Below are 12,363 nucleotides of genomic sequence, written 5' to 3'. Positions count from 1 at the left end.
CAGAACAAGTATAACCACAGTTTAAAACAGCAACAGGTAATAGCTAAATAGTATGGTAAGGCTAATGCCACACGAGGCGTAGGGCTGAAATTTTCGGCAAGTGGATAAACGCTTGCCGATAATTCAGCCCCAATGCCTGCTACTTGTGCCTGCACCCGAGCGTATCCCATTCATTCGGGTGTAGGCACAAGTAACAGGCGTAGGGCTGATTTTTCGGCAAGCGTTTTTCCACTTGCCGAAAAAATCAGCCCTACGCCGCGTGTGGCATCAGCCTAAAGCAGACGCCAGTTATTGCAGTGCCAGGGGATTAGATTGAATCAGAATTAGGGCCAAGCCAGGTCACAGCCAGTGTAACAGATTGGAGGCAAAGTCAGGGGGACGCTGAGTCATACACAGGAGTTCACAGAAGCAACAAGGAAATATTCATTTTCTTAGTTAAAGAGGAGGGTCAAGGTTATACACAGAAAATGTAATAAGATTAACTCCAACTACTACACAGAATTCTTACAAGAACCAAGAAAACCTGTTGCTCAGGAAAACAGGCTGAGGGGGGCAGGGTCAATAAAGTCTTCTGCCTTCCTGTGATTGGCAGGTTGAATTACAAGATTTAACCTCTATCAGTGCTGGAAGAAACCCTAAGAACTAGCAAATTCTGCATCATAATTGCATACCTCCTAATCATCCCTAATTAGTAACAGGATGGTAACCGTTTCAAAAAGGATGGGCCGTTACCATAGAGTTGGTTTCTTGTGGGCTTTTATTTTGCAACAAATATTACTGTAGCGAGTACTGTACAGAGTACAGCAAGAGCAGGAAGATACATGTATAATTTCATCCTGCAAGTTCCATCTGTAATAAAAAAGGAAAAAGTTAACATTAGTCCTATGACTGGCTAACCTTAATAAAATATCATTCAGATAAGTAACTTTAAACTGATATTTACAGTAGTACCCTATTAAACAGAAAAGCTGAAATAATACAAGTTCATCAGTTTTAACAACTGATGGGAATCATTGGCCAAGAAGAAGACAAAAGCTTCATCCAAGTTCCTGCAGAATAGATTTTTTAAGCATCAGTGTAAGTAATGGGGTGTATGCTTATATATGTAGGAGGGAGAGCCATTAGGCCAATGCCACTGTCACTCCATTAGTGTTATACACTGGGTCTACAGCTGCACTGTGTATGAAACAGGGATCCCCAAACTTTTTTAACTCATGAGCCACATGCAGATGTAAAAAGTGTTAGTGAGCCACATGATCATGAAAAAAAGTTCTTTGGGGATGCCAAATAAGGACTGTAATTGGCTATTTAGTAGCCCCATGTAAACTGATGGACTGCAGGAGGCTCTGCTTGGACTAAAACTGTGTCTCAGGGTTTCCAAAACATGCCTCCAAGCCTGAAATAAAAAAAAATAAGCACCTACTTTTAGGCCACTGGGAGCAACATCAAAGAGGGTGGTGAGCAACATGTTGCTCCCAAGCCACTAGTTGGGGATCACTGGAAAAGAAAGCTGTCATCTCAATGCACTTAACCTCTCAACAATACTTATTAGGGCTTATTTACACAAGCACAAGGTCATTTGGATGCAAATCTACATTTTTTTAGCGACAATTCAGCAGTTCCTTCCCCCCAAAAATTCTATCAATATGGCAGGGCCCTGCTTAATTGTGTTCCTTGCAGCTTCTCTTTAGTGAACCAATCTGGGCACAAATTCTGGCTCACAACAATAATAATGGGATTAGGGTCTGATTCCATTGGCAGAAGTTGTGGCCATTAAGGCAGCCCACTGGGAAAGAAAGGAAACCCCTGGAATGAGCAGATACATATAGTGCATGATCTACATTTATTGTAATGTTTAAATCCTAATTACCTTTTATTTATATAAACCTGGTATCCAGTTAGATTGTTACTCTTTTGCTCCCCATACATACCCTTCCTTTGTGCCTCCCCACATGGATATAAAGGGGTGGATGTGCTGTTCCTGTGAGCAGGATTCTGTACCCAGCAGGTAAATTCTGCCCCCAATGCCTTATCCTTCAGTGATACAGTGATTGTGCTGCCATTGGCATATAGTCTGTCAGTGCCAGTATCTCTGTAGGTCCAACTGTAGGACAGGGTTGGTGAGTTTGATGGGACAGAACAATGAAGATGGCAGAGATCAGAGGAATTCCCATCTAATGTCTTCTCTATTACTGGTGTAGGGATGGGGAGAGGCTCTGCAATTAGAAAGAGATTATATCTACAAAATACATATAATAAAGAATATTACATATATACATTGTTGTAATAGCTGTTTTGCTTCCTAGTATTCCTTTGCCATTGCTTAGGGTGCATTCCAACTCACAACAACACCTTAAAGGAGAAGGAAAGGCAAAGTCACTTGGGGGTATCAAAATGTTAGACACCCCCAAGTGACTTTAATCGCTTACCTCGTACCCCGGGCTGGTGCCCCTGTACGGAGAAAACAGCACCAGCCCAGGGTACCTGGAGTGCAGCGCTTCCTCCTTCCGGCTTCCCTTTATGAAAATGCCAGCGGTCAGCGCATGCGCAGTAGAGTGAAAGGCCGACTTCTCTGTTAAAGCTCCACTATTCCCCCTACTGCGCATGCGTGCGCAGGGAACCCGGAACGAGGAAGCGATCGCTGCTACCCCGGGCTGGGGCGGTTCTCTCCAAGCAGGGGCACCAGCCCGGGGTAAAAGGTGGGCGATTAAAGTCACTTGGGGGTGCCTAACATTTTGGCATCCCCAAGTGACTTTCTTTCTCCTTTAACCATTGCTTCTCCTGAGTTTTGATAACAGCCTTAAGTTAAATGACAAAGTCATAAATGTATTTAGTACCACTGTATAATGTGCCAGTGGCATCGAATGGGGCAATTTTTCTCAGTGTCTTTCCTATTGGTTCCATGTATTACTTAATTTTTTCAAAGTTTCAAAGGTTTCAAAGCCAGAGAGGCTTTTGTGCCGTTTACAAACGTTCGGATCCAAAATTTTTGTGATTTTCGGAAGGCAATTATGATATTTTCGTATGACCAATAAAAGCATTTTTGTGACATTTTAGAACATCAGAACAATGAATGGGCCTCCAAGTCTCTAAACAATTCATACAATAGTTGATACATTTTTTTTATTTCAGCTCTATTGAGCATGCTCCTTGAACATTGCAATATTTAGCTGTTACAACTGATTCACTAACTGCTGACTTCTGATCACCTAATGTAATTTAGCTACTGGCGCGTGGGTCACTCAGGAGGAAATTCAAAAGAGACTTGAACATGTAAAGGTAAACAAAGGTCCAGGGCCGGATGGGATTCATCCCAGGGTATTAAATGAGCTGAGCGCTGTTATTGCCAAACCTCTTCACTTAATTTTTCAGGATTCATTGAGGTCTGGCATGGTGCCGAGAGACTGGCGGATTGCTAATGTGGTGCCGTTATTTAAAAAGGGATCTCGTTCTCAGCCTGGAAACTATAGCCCTGTTAGTCTGACATCAGTAGTAGGAAAACTTTTGGAAGGGGTAATAAGGGATAGGGTACTTGAATACATTGCAGTTCACAATACTATTAGTTTGTGCCAGCATGGTTTTATGCGTAACAGATCTTGCCAGACTAATTTAGTCGCCTTTTATGAGAAGGTGAGCAGGAACCTTGATGCTGGAATGGCAGTTGATGTCATCTACTTGGACTTTGCTAAAGCGTTTGATACAGTACCTCACAGAAGGTTAATGATCAAATTAAGGAGTATTGGCCTAGAACATAATATTTGTAATTGGATAGAGAACTGGCTGAAGGATAGAGTACAAAGAGTGGCGGTAAATGGAACATTTTCTAATTGGACCAGTGTGGTTAGTGGAGTACCGCAGGGGTCAGTCCTTGGTCCTTTGCTTTTTAACTTGTTTATTAACGACCTGGAGGTGGGCATAGAGAGTACTGTTTCTATTTTTGCTGATGACACTAAATTGTGCAAAACTATAAGTTCCATGCAGGATGCTGCCGCTTTGCAGAGCGATTTGACAAAATTGGAAAACTGGTCAGAAAACTGAAAAATGAGGTTCAATGTTGATAAGTGCAAAGTTATGCATTTTGGTAGGAATAATATAAACGCAAACTATCTACTGAATGGGAGTGTGTTGGGGGTTTCCTTAATGGAGAAGGATCTAGGGGTTTTTGTTGATAACAAGTTGTCTAATTCCAGGCAGTGTCATTCTGTGGCTACTAAAGCAAATAAAGTGCTGTCTTGTATAAAAAGGGCATTGACTCAAGGGATGAGAACATAATTTTGCCCCTTTATAGGTCCCTGGTAAGGCCTCACCTTGAGTATGGGGGGCAGTTTTGGGCTCCAGTCCTTAAGAAGGATATTAATGAGCTGGAGAGAGTACAGAGACTGCAACTAAACTGGTAAAGGGGATGGAAGGGTTAAACTATGAGGCTAGACTGTCAGGGTTGAGGTTGTTTTCTCTGGAAAAGAGGCGCTTGCGAGGGGACATGATTACTCTGTACAAGTACATTAGAGGGGATTATAGGCAGACGGGGGGGTTCTTTTTTCCCATAAAAACAATCAGCGCACCAGAGGTCACCCCTATAGATTAGAGGAACAGAGCTTCCATTTGAAGCAGCGTAGGGGGTTCCTCACGGTGAGGGCAGTGAGGGGGTTGGGGGATGTTGGGTAGGGGGTTCCTCACGGTGAGGGCAGTGAGGGGGTTGGGGAATGCCCTGCCGGGGGATGTTAGGTAGGTGGTTTTTCACGGTGAGGGCAGTGAGGTTGGGGAATGCCCTTCCTAGTGATGGGGTAATGGCAGACTCTGTTAATGCCTATAAGAGGGGCCTGGATGAGTTCTTGAACAATCAGAATATCCAAGGCTATTGTGATACTAATACCTACAGTTAGTATTAGTGGTTGTATTTATAGTTTATGTATGTGAGTGTATAGATTGGTAGGTGTGGGTTAGGTGTGCTGGGTTTACTTGGATGGGTTGAACTTGATGGACACTGGTCTTTTTTCAACCCTATGTAACTATGTAACTATGTAATGTAGCAAATCATAACAGTTTAGAAAATCTGCCTCTAATTTACTAAGCTGTGTGTCTGAAAAAACAAAAACAGGAAAATTTTGAACCTCTTTTGCAGTTTTTAAACTGGTAATATAATGAGTTTGAAAATTTGAACACCTGCTGGTCATTTTTACTTAGCTGGCTAAACAATTTTTTTGAGGAAAGAATTATCTTATGTTGCTCTGCATAGACCTGCACAGAGACAGCTCTGCATAAAGCTTAAAAAAGTGTTTTGCCTACGGAAACAAATTGTAATTAATACAGTACATTAATTGCAAATAGTCAGTGGCTTTAGTTATTAGTAAATATACATGTCTATGAAGATTCTCATTCATCCAGGTATTTACATGCATGATATACAGTATCTAGTAGAATTAAGACTAAAACAACTGGACTTTTCTGAGTTTTTTCTTGAAAACGTTTCACCACTCCAATCCAAGTGGCTTCTTCAGTTCAAATGACTGGTAGGGAATTCCCCGGCATTTAAACCCTTGATGGTAGTACAGTCACAGGCATCAAATCACAATGGTTCCATTGAACTTGTTCAGTTAGGGGTTGGCTGAAACTAACCCGTGTAAGAAGGAATGATCCAGTCACAATGGTACCATGATTCTCATTGCTGCAGGGGTTAATCCTTCAAAGTACATGACTGGAAGTGTGAGCTGTTGTGAAACCGCTGGGGTAAGGGGGTCACAGTGGCATTGTATGTTGATGACAAGCGGTGTCGCAGGCCCCCTCCTCTGTTCAGGGATGGTTTTTCCAGGCTGGCATAAATGGCCTCTTTCACACCTCTTTCAAACCATCTGTCCTCTCAGTCCAAAATATGCACGTTACCTGTCTCCCCAAAGTATTTATGCCAGTCTGGAAAAACTATCCCTGAACAGAGGAGGGGGCCGGCAACACTGCTTGTCATCAACATACAATGCCGCTTTGACATCCTTACTCAGGTGGTTTCACAACAGTTCACACTGCATCAATGACAATCATGGTACCATTGTGATTGGATCATACTTTCTACACCTGATCATACTTTCTACACCTGTCAGTCTCAGCCAACACCTAACTGAATAAGTTCAATGGAACCATTGTGATTGGATGTCTGTGACTGTACTACCCTCAAGGGTTTAAATGCCGGGGAATTCCCTACCAGTCATTTGAACTGAAGAAGCCACTCGGATGAGTGGTAAAACGTTTTCAAGAAAAACTCAGAAAAGTCCAGTTGTTTTTAGACTTAATCCTACTAGATACTGTAGTAAATATACAGTAACTGCCATTGAATGTAGTGTTTGTCTGTTCCTTTTATAGCAATGTAGCAGAAGCCTATGAAGGCCACATGGCTGACTTAAGCTGTTTCAAGAGACAGAACCAGCAGTGCCAAAAGGAATAGAAAAAAATACTGTCTTAAAATACTATTTAATTTACAGATCAAAATTCAATTGTTTGTAGTGACAAACTGTGATAAAAAGTCTGTCAGTGTGTAGAGCCTTTCAAGGAAAAGTAACTGGCTGCAATAAAGTTTATCCATAAGCTGAATGTATGTTCTGTAGCTGTAACTATAAGTCTGGCTCCTCCCCTAATGGCTTCTGTCAGTCTCGGAGTAACAATAAATTCACTTCCCCCATACAGGTCTGTCTGCTCTGAGCTGCAACAACTCTCTCTCCCCCGTGTACACACTCACTTACACACTTACCCAACACAGTGAGATTATAATTTATGACTCGTATTTCTCCATTAACAAGAAACTGTGCAGTGAAGATCCCAGAATCCTCCATTCTCAGCTCCCTGATCAGTAATGCGGTGCCACTGTTAGACCCTTCCAGCCGGTTGGGGAAATAATTCCCATTCTCTCTGATAAACTTCTGGTCTCTGAATTCAGCCAGGAATATTATTTCCCCATTGACATGAAACATCCATGTGATTCTATCAATGGGATGTGTGAGAGTCAGAGGGCACGGCAGTGTGACAGTCTCCCCTACACGGCCAGTCACTGGGAGAGGGACGTCTCCTCCTCCTCCTTCTCCTCCTCCTGCAACACATAGAAGAAATGACTTAGCAATGACACTCAGATTCCCATTTAAGGGTCAGTGTTTGGTTAAGAAAGAGAGAGAAGATTTGCCTCCGGTATAAGGGGGGATACCTGTGGTTAAATGCAATACATTGTGTGATATCGTTTGTATAAGTGTAATCCCAGATGTGGACCTCCATATATTGTTGATCTTCAGTTCCCAGCATCCCATCAACAGTGAATAGCGCTTGGGAGTTAAGGGCTGTAGCTGTTTATCAGTTCAAAGGTCTTAGGTTGGGCCTTCCCTAATTTAACTTCTTTATACTTCTATTTTATAAAAATGTACAGTGCTGCATAAACTAGTTGAACTATCATAAAAAGGGGGGAGTTCCAGGGTTTCTGCCTGGGTTCCCCCATTATTAAAGGGGCAGTTAAACTTAAAATACATTTTTAGTATGATGAAGGCAGTTATATTAAAAGATAAAATAAAGGGACAGTTAATATTTGTTAACCTTTAGTATGTTATAGAATGTCCTGTTCCTGGCAACTTTTTAACTTTTCCTTTTTTTTTTATAATTTTTTAAATAATTGCCTTCCTCTTCTGTCTTTTTCAAGCTTTTAAATGAGAGTCACTGACTCCAGGAGCCAAAAAACCTTACTTTTCTATATAGTTAAGTATTATGTTTATGCAACTCTTGTTTTTTATACCCGATTGCAAAAAATACATATATATGTAGCCCACTTTTGCGGATTCAGTGCTGCTACAGGTTTTCTTTGGCGCTACAGGAGTCCTAAGTCCCCGCTTACTATGGGGGTTTACAGGGATTTCTCCCTTAAAGGCGTGCCTCCACCCAGGGATGGTCTTGTGGAACTTCAATTCACACCCTGGGAAACAAACACGATTTATACCCCTCAATGGGACCCACTTACTCCTGGCTGATATACCCCACCCTGGGGTAATTCCTTACCAGCTTGGTAGTGGTCCTCTGGATATAAAGGATATTCAAACACACTGGTATATGTGAAACAGATGCGTGGTTTATTCAGAGTAGAAACCTCTCCAGGAGTTGCATATACAATTCATACACAGCAGGGCAATACTCCTCACTTCTCATTGAGAACCTTTTCCTGTTGGGTAACTTACGGTACTCACGCCATATGCTCCCCTCTAGGTGATCTCCCCGGTACTCTCACCAGGAGACACTCTCTCACTAGAGTTCTCCCCGGTACTCACGCTAGGCAGCCTCACCACAGGGACCCACACTGGTACTCTCACCTAGGCACCCTCAGATCCGGACTCCTGGACTAGAGGTAACCTGGTCCACCTACCTAGCCACTTGTGGCCCTGCACTCCAGCAGATGTAATGCTGGGGGTCTTAACCCCACTACCACTCCTGGAGGGGCAATATCCGCCCATTCTAAACTCAGTGTTACTATATATCACTCCTGGAGCGACCTATTACATAGAAACTGTCTATCTATAATGGGACCTGGGGAGCTCCTCTATCCCAAGCCTAAGATGTCTGCCAGCACATGGCTGCATCACTTTATATAATCTGCACACCACCCTGTGGCTGCAGCCCGAACCACAGGTATACTCCCTGTTAACTATTTAGAACCCAATCATCCCAGTGTCCCAGTAACTAGCACCACCCTGTGGCCTGTCCTAGGGGTGTCTGTCCTAAGGGCCCATTTTTGGTAAACCCCTACATATATATATTTCCATGTCTTCGGTCTGCAGGGATATTGGGGGGGGGGCTGGAAGAAACAGGACAGGAGTAGCTTAAGAAAAGTTAAAAAAGGGTATGAAATTAGGGAAAGAGATCAAAGAAAGTAGAAGGAGGTATCACTGGGGAAAAGACCTGCAGGTTTACTCATGCGTGGTATAGGCACACGTGTTTAAGTGCTATAGGGTGCAATACTGTGCCCCAATACAGTGAGTAATTCCATCTGTTCCACTGACACATGCATGATGTATGCCTCAATATTTAAAATCCAGTCAGTGACCAGACCACAGCATTATCAGAAACAAGACAGTCCTGTACCCAACTCTTGCTAATAATCAGTTGTTAAATACAGGTGTATGGGAGCTGTGTATACTTGTCTCTCCTCTGTGTTGTTACTGTGCAGGAGGAGGAGCCCCCATCCTCTGTGTGAGCTGACAGGAAGGAAGTGAGAGAGGAGGAGTGCTGGAGCAAGGAAGTAGATAGACAAGCAAGGTGTTGGTAGCTCACACAGGGTTCTGTATAAGAAAGTAGTTGGGACCCCCCCCCCCCCCAGTGTCAGAAAGCGCGCTCTCTTAGGGTGCAGAAGGAAAGGGGGTCCTGTACAGGGCTCTGAAGAACAAAGCATGCTCTTCTCAGGGCACGGAAAGCCAAAGGGAGTTCTTAAGACTCTGAAGCACTTGCCACATAAGTGGGGGATTCCCCTCAGCAGTTCAGAAAGTACCACCTACTGTATGTTATGTGAGTGAGGTTGCCCCTGGCTGGCAGGCTGTATCTATCCCTGCTAATTTAAAGGTATAGCGTCCTGCCAATAAATCCATCAACCTTTCCTGTGTTTGTGTGTTGTGGATCAGAGAAGTTTCCCAGGGAGGGTACCGCAGTCCAACCTGTCCTGACCCTGGGTGGAGGCACGCCATTTATCAGTGTACCTGCTCTTCCATATAGCGGGGGCACAGGGCTCCTGTAGCGTCGCACGCAGGTGAATGCGTTCTAGATCCCATGCAGTAGCAAAAGAGGGCTACACAGGGATACTTGGCTCTTTGCGTTGTTCAGTTTCTGTATAATGTGTAGTCGAGAGGCAATTTAAGAGACACCCAAGCGCCAATCACCTTCTGCCTCTCCTCTATGCAGGACTTAGGCACAATTCCATTATAGGACCTCAAAAAGTTGCACTTCAGGGTACAATAGGCAAATTCAAATTCTGCAAGGTGCAGTTTTTTATACTCCAAGCCGTACCCAAATTTTTGATAAATGTACCCCTTGAATTTATGCTGCAAAATGTTTTAAATCTACTTTGCTAACTGCATAAACTATACATATTCTAGCAACAAGTACTCATACTTTCTTTCCTCTGGATTAGCTTGGTCAGAGTGCCTTGACCTTTTCTTCAGGGAAACAAATAAGGTCAGGGAATCAATTTTGAACATAAAAGATAATCTTTTTTGCACAGAGACAAGAGGAGCAAATGTGCATGAACATTGGTTGAGGGGATTCATATTCTGGCTTCTCGCTATAGATGTGTGCATGTCTGCATTGACCTACTGTATATATGCATAGGATCCCTGGGACATTGAAAGAAGTTGCAAAAAAGTAAGTGATTTTAGTCAATGGAGATGCATAACAAATTGGCACAGCCAGTGAATTTCAGTCTCCTATAAGCTTGGTATTGATAGGAAAATAATTACTATATATGGAGGTCAATATAGCCTTTCACACACCTGTAGTGAGAAGGTGGAACTCCATCACCTAATGTTTCTTGCCTGTTCTTGGCTGTGCATTGTTACCTTTTGTGCGTACTTTTAAAATACAAAATTCTTTGACTTTACCACAGATGGTTGTGTGCACTGACCTCAAAATTTCTTTCAAATTTATCATGTTGGTAATACAACTATGGGATCTGTAATCCAGAAAGTTCTGAATTACATGAAGTCCATTTCCCATAGATTCCTTTATAACAAAATATATAAGCTTTTCTTTACAACTTTTCTTTAAACCATTACAATGCAATGCATCATTGACAAAGTAAGCACAATAATAACCTTGTGATGGAAAAGCTGCAATTGAGAGAATAAAGCAGGAAAAGAAAAGATGAAAATAAAAACAAAAAGAGCCTATACCCGCACCGTATACTGATCTGACTCCTCATTAGCCAGTGATGAGCCTAAGGGCTAAACTCCTCAGGATATTTTCATCAGATTTTGTGGGACAGCTTTAATCTGATCCTTCTTGCAACAACACGCAAAACCACAAGATTTTGTAGGATCCTACAAAATCTATCTGATCTCCATAGGCTGTAATATAAAGTCGGATCAAGTCAATGTATTTCAATGGAAGTTGAGATCTTTTCAGATCTGCTGCATTTGTGGAGATTATTTTCACCATCTTTAGATAAAGTATCTGTATAATATAGGAAGGGGGACATTAAAAGGTAAATTACTTACCGGTGGTTATACGGAATGACAGCCAAAAGATGAAAAGGAGTTCAGTCAACATCGCCATGTTGTTTCTAATGACAAAATTTTTTCGAATGACATAAGGGGGTAATAATCCCATAAGAACAGTCCACTGCTGCCCCTGGTATCTGAGTTGCTCTGCAGGGGCAAAGCTGGAAATTAAATCAAGTATTTGTATTCCACTATGGGGAATTCATAATGCTTTCTGTAAGCAAAAATCCTCCCAAATTCTATCCTATATCACAGCATAGGGCCTAGGGTTATAGTAATGAACAAATAAATCCAACAAATCTGAATCTGGATAATAAGCAAACACAATAACAAATAAAAAATTAAATGAAAAAGAAACCATATCCTGCTAGTGATGGTGTCCAGTTAGTGACTGCTTTCGTTTCTTTGCATCCCCACACAGAGAGCAAATAACCACAGCCAGGCAAGTTCTCAGAGAGAAGAGGGTCAGAGGCATCAGTGTAACAGGAAACACAATGTGGTTGTGGGTAAAATATCAGAAATGTCACTGATGTGAAGATTGAAATTGCCCTCATTGTTGACAAAGTTAGATAATTAGATAATATAACAGGTAAATCTCATTTTCTGTTGATAATTTGTGACGACCCCTAAGCTCAGCTTTTCAACAGCTGCCCAGAGCCCACTGAGCATGTGCAGTGCCACTTTCCAAGATGGTGACAAGTTTGAAGTCCTGCATCATTGCTACTATAAAAATGCTGACCCTTTAGGCTGGTACAATAAGTTTTTTACCCATATTTGGTTTAAGGGTTAGTTCTCCCTTAAATTCAGTGTTGATGAATGAAGGTTATGCACTTGGGCAAGAATAGAATGAATGCTAGCATTTAATAGGATTCTACTGGTGGCCAAGCAAGGATCCCCAACCTTTTTTACCTCTAAGCCACATTCAAATGTAAAAAAAAGTCAGGGAGCAACACACTCATGAAAAATGTTTCTAGGGGTACCAAATAAGGGCTGTGATTGGCTATTTTGTAGCTCCTATGTGGACAGGCAGCCCACAGGAGGCTTTTTTGGCAGGACACTGGTAGCAACACCCAAGGGGTTGGGGAGCAACATGTAGCCCCTGAGCCACTGGTTGGGGATCACTGTTCTAAAGCAAAACTGTTAC

General features: G+C 42.3%; 1 protein-coding gene across 1 annotated transcript; it reads right to left on the bottom strand.

Annotated features, from left to right (window-relative positions):
• Positions 1-275: 275 nt before the first annotated feature.
• LOC101732413 (CD48 antigen) lies at positions 276-11,274 on the bottom strand. The gene is made up of 4 exons (XM_018096503.2): positions 11,217-11,274; positions 6,737-7,072; positions 1,932-2,216; positions 276-849 (listed from the first exon to the last, which is right to left on the bottom strand). The coding sequence occupies exons 1-4, from the start codon at positions 11,272-11,274 to the stop codon at positions 758-760; spliced, it is 771 nt and encodes a 256-aa protein (XP_017951992.2). The 3' UTR covers positions 276-757.
• Between the last annotated feature and the right edge of the window lie 1,089 nt (positions 11,275-12,363).

Source organism: Xenopus tropicalis, chromosome 8 (genome assembly GCF_000004195.4).
Source record: "Xenopus tropicalis strain Nigerian chromosome 8, UCB_Xtro_10.0, whole genome shotgun sequence".
Lineage (NCBI taxonomy): Eukaryota > Metazoa > Chordata > Amphibia > Anura > Pipidae > Xenopus > Xenopus tropicalis.
This window is presented reverse-complemented; position numbering and strand designations above follow the sequence as displayed.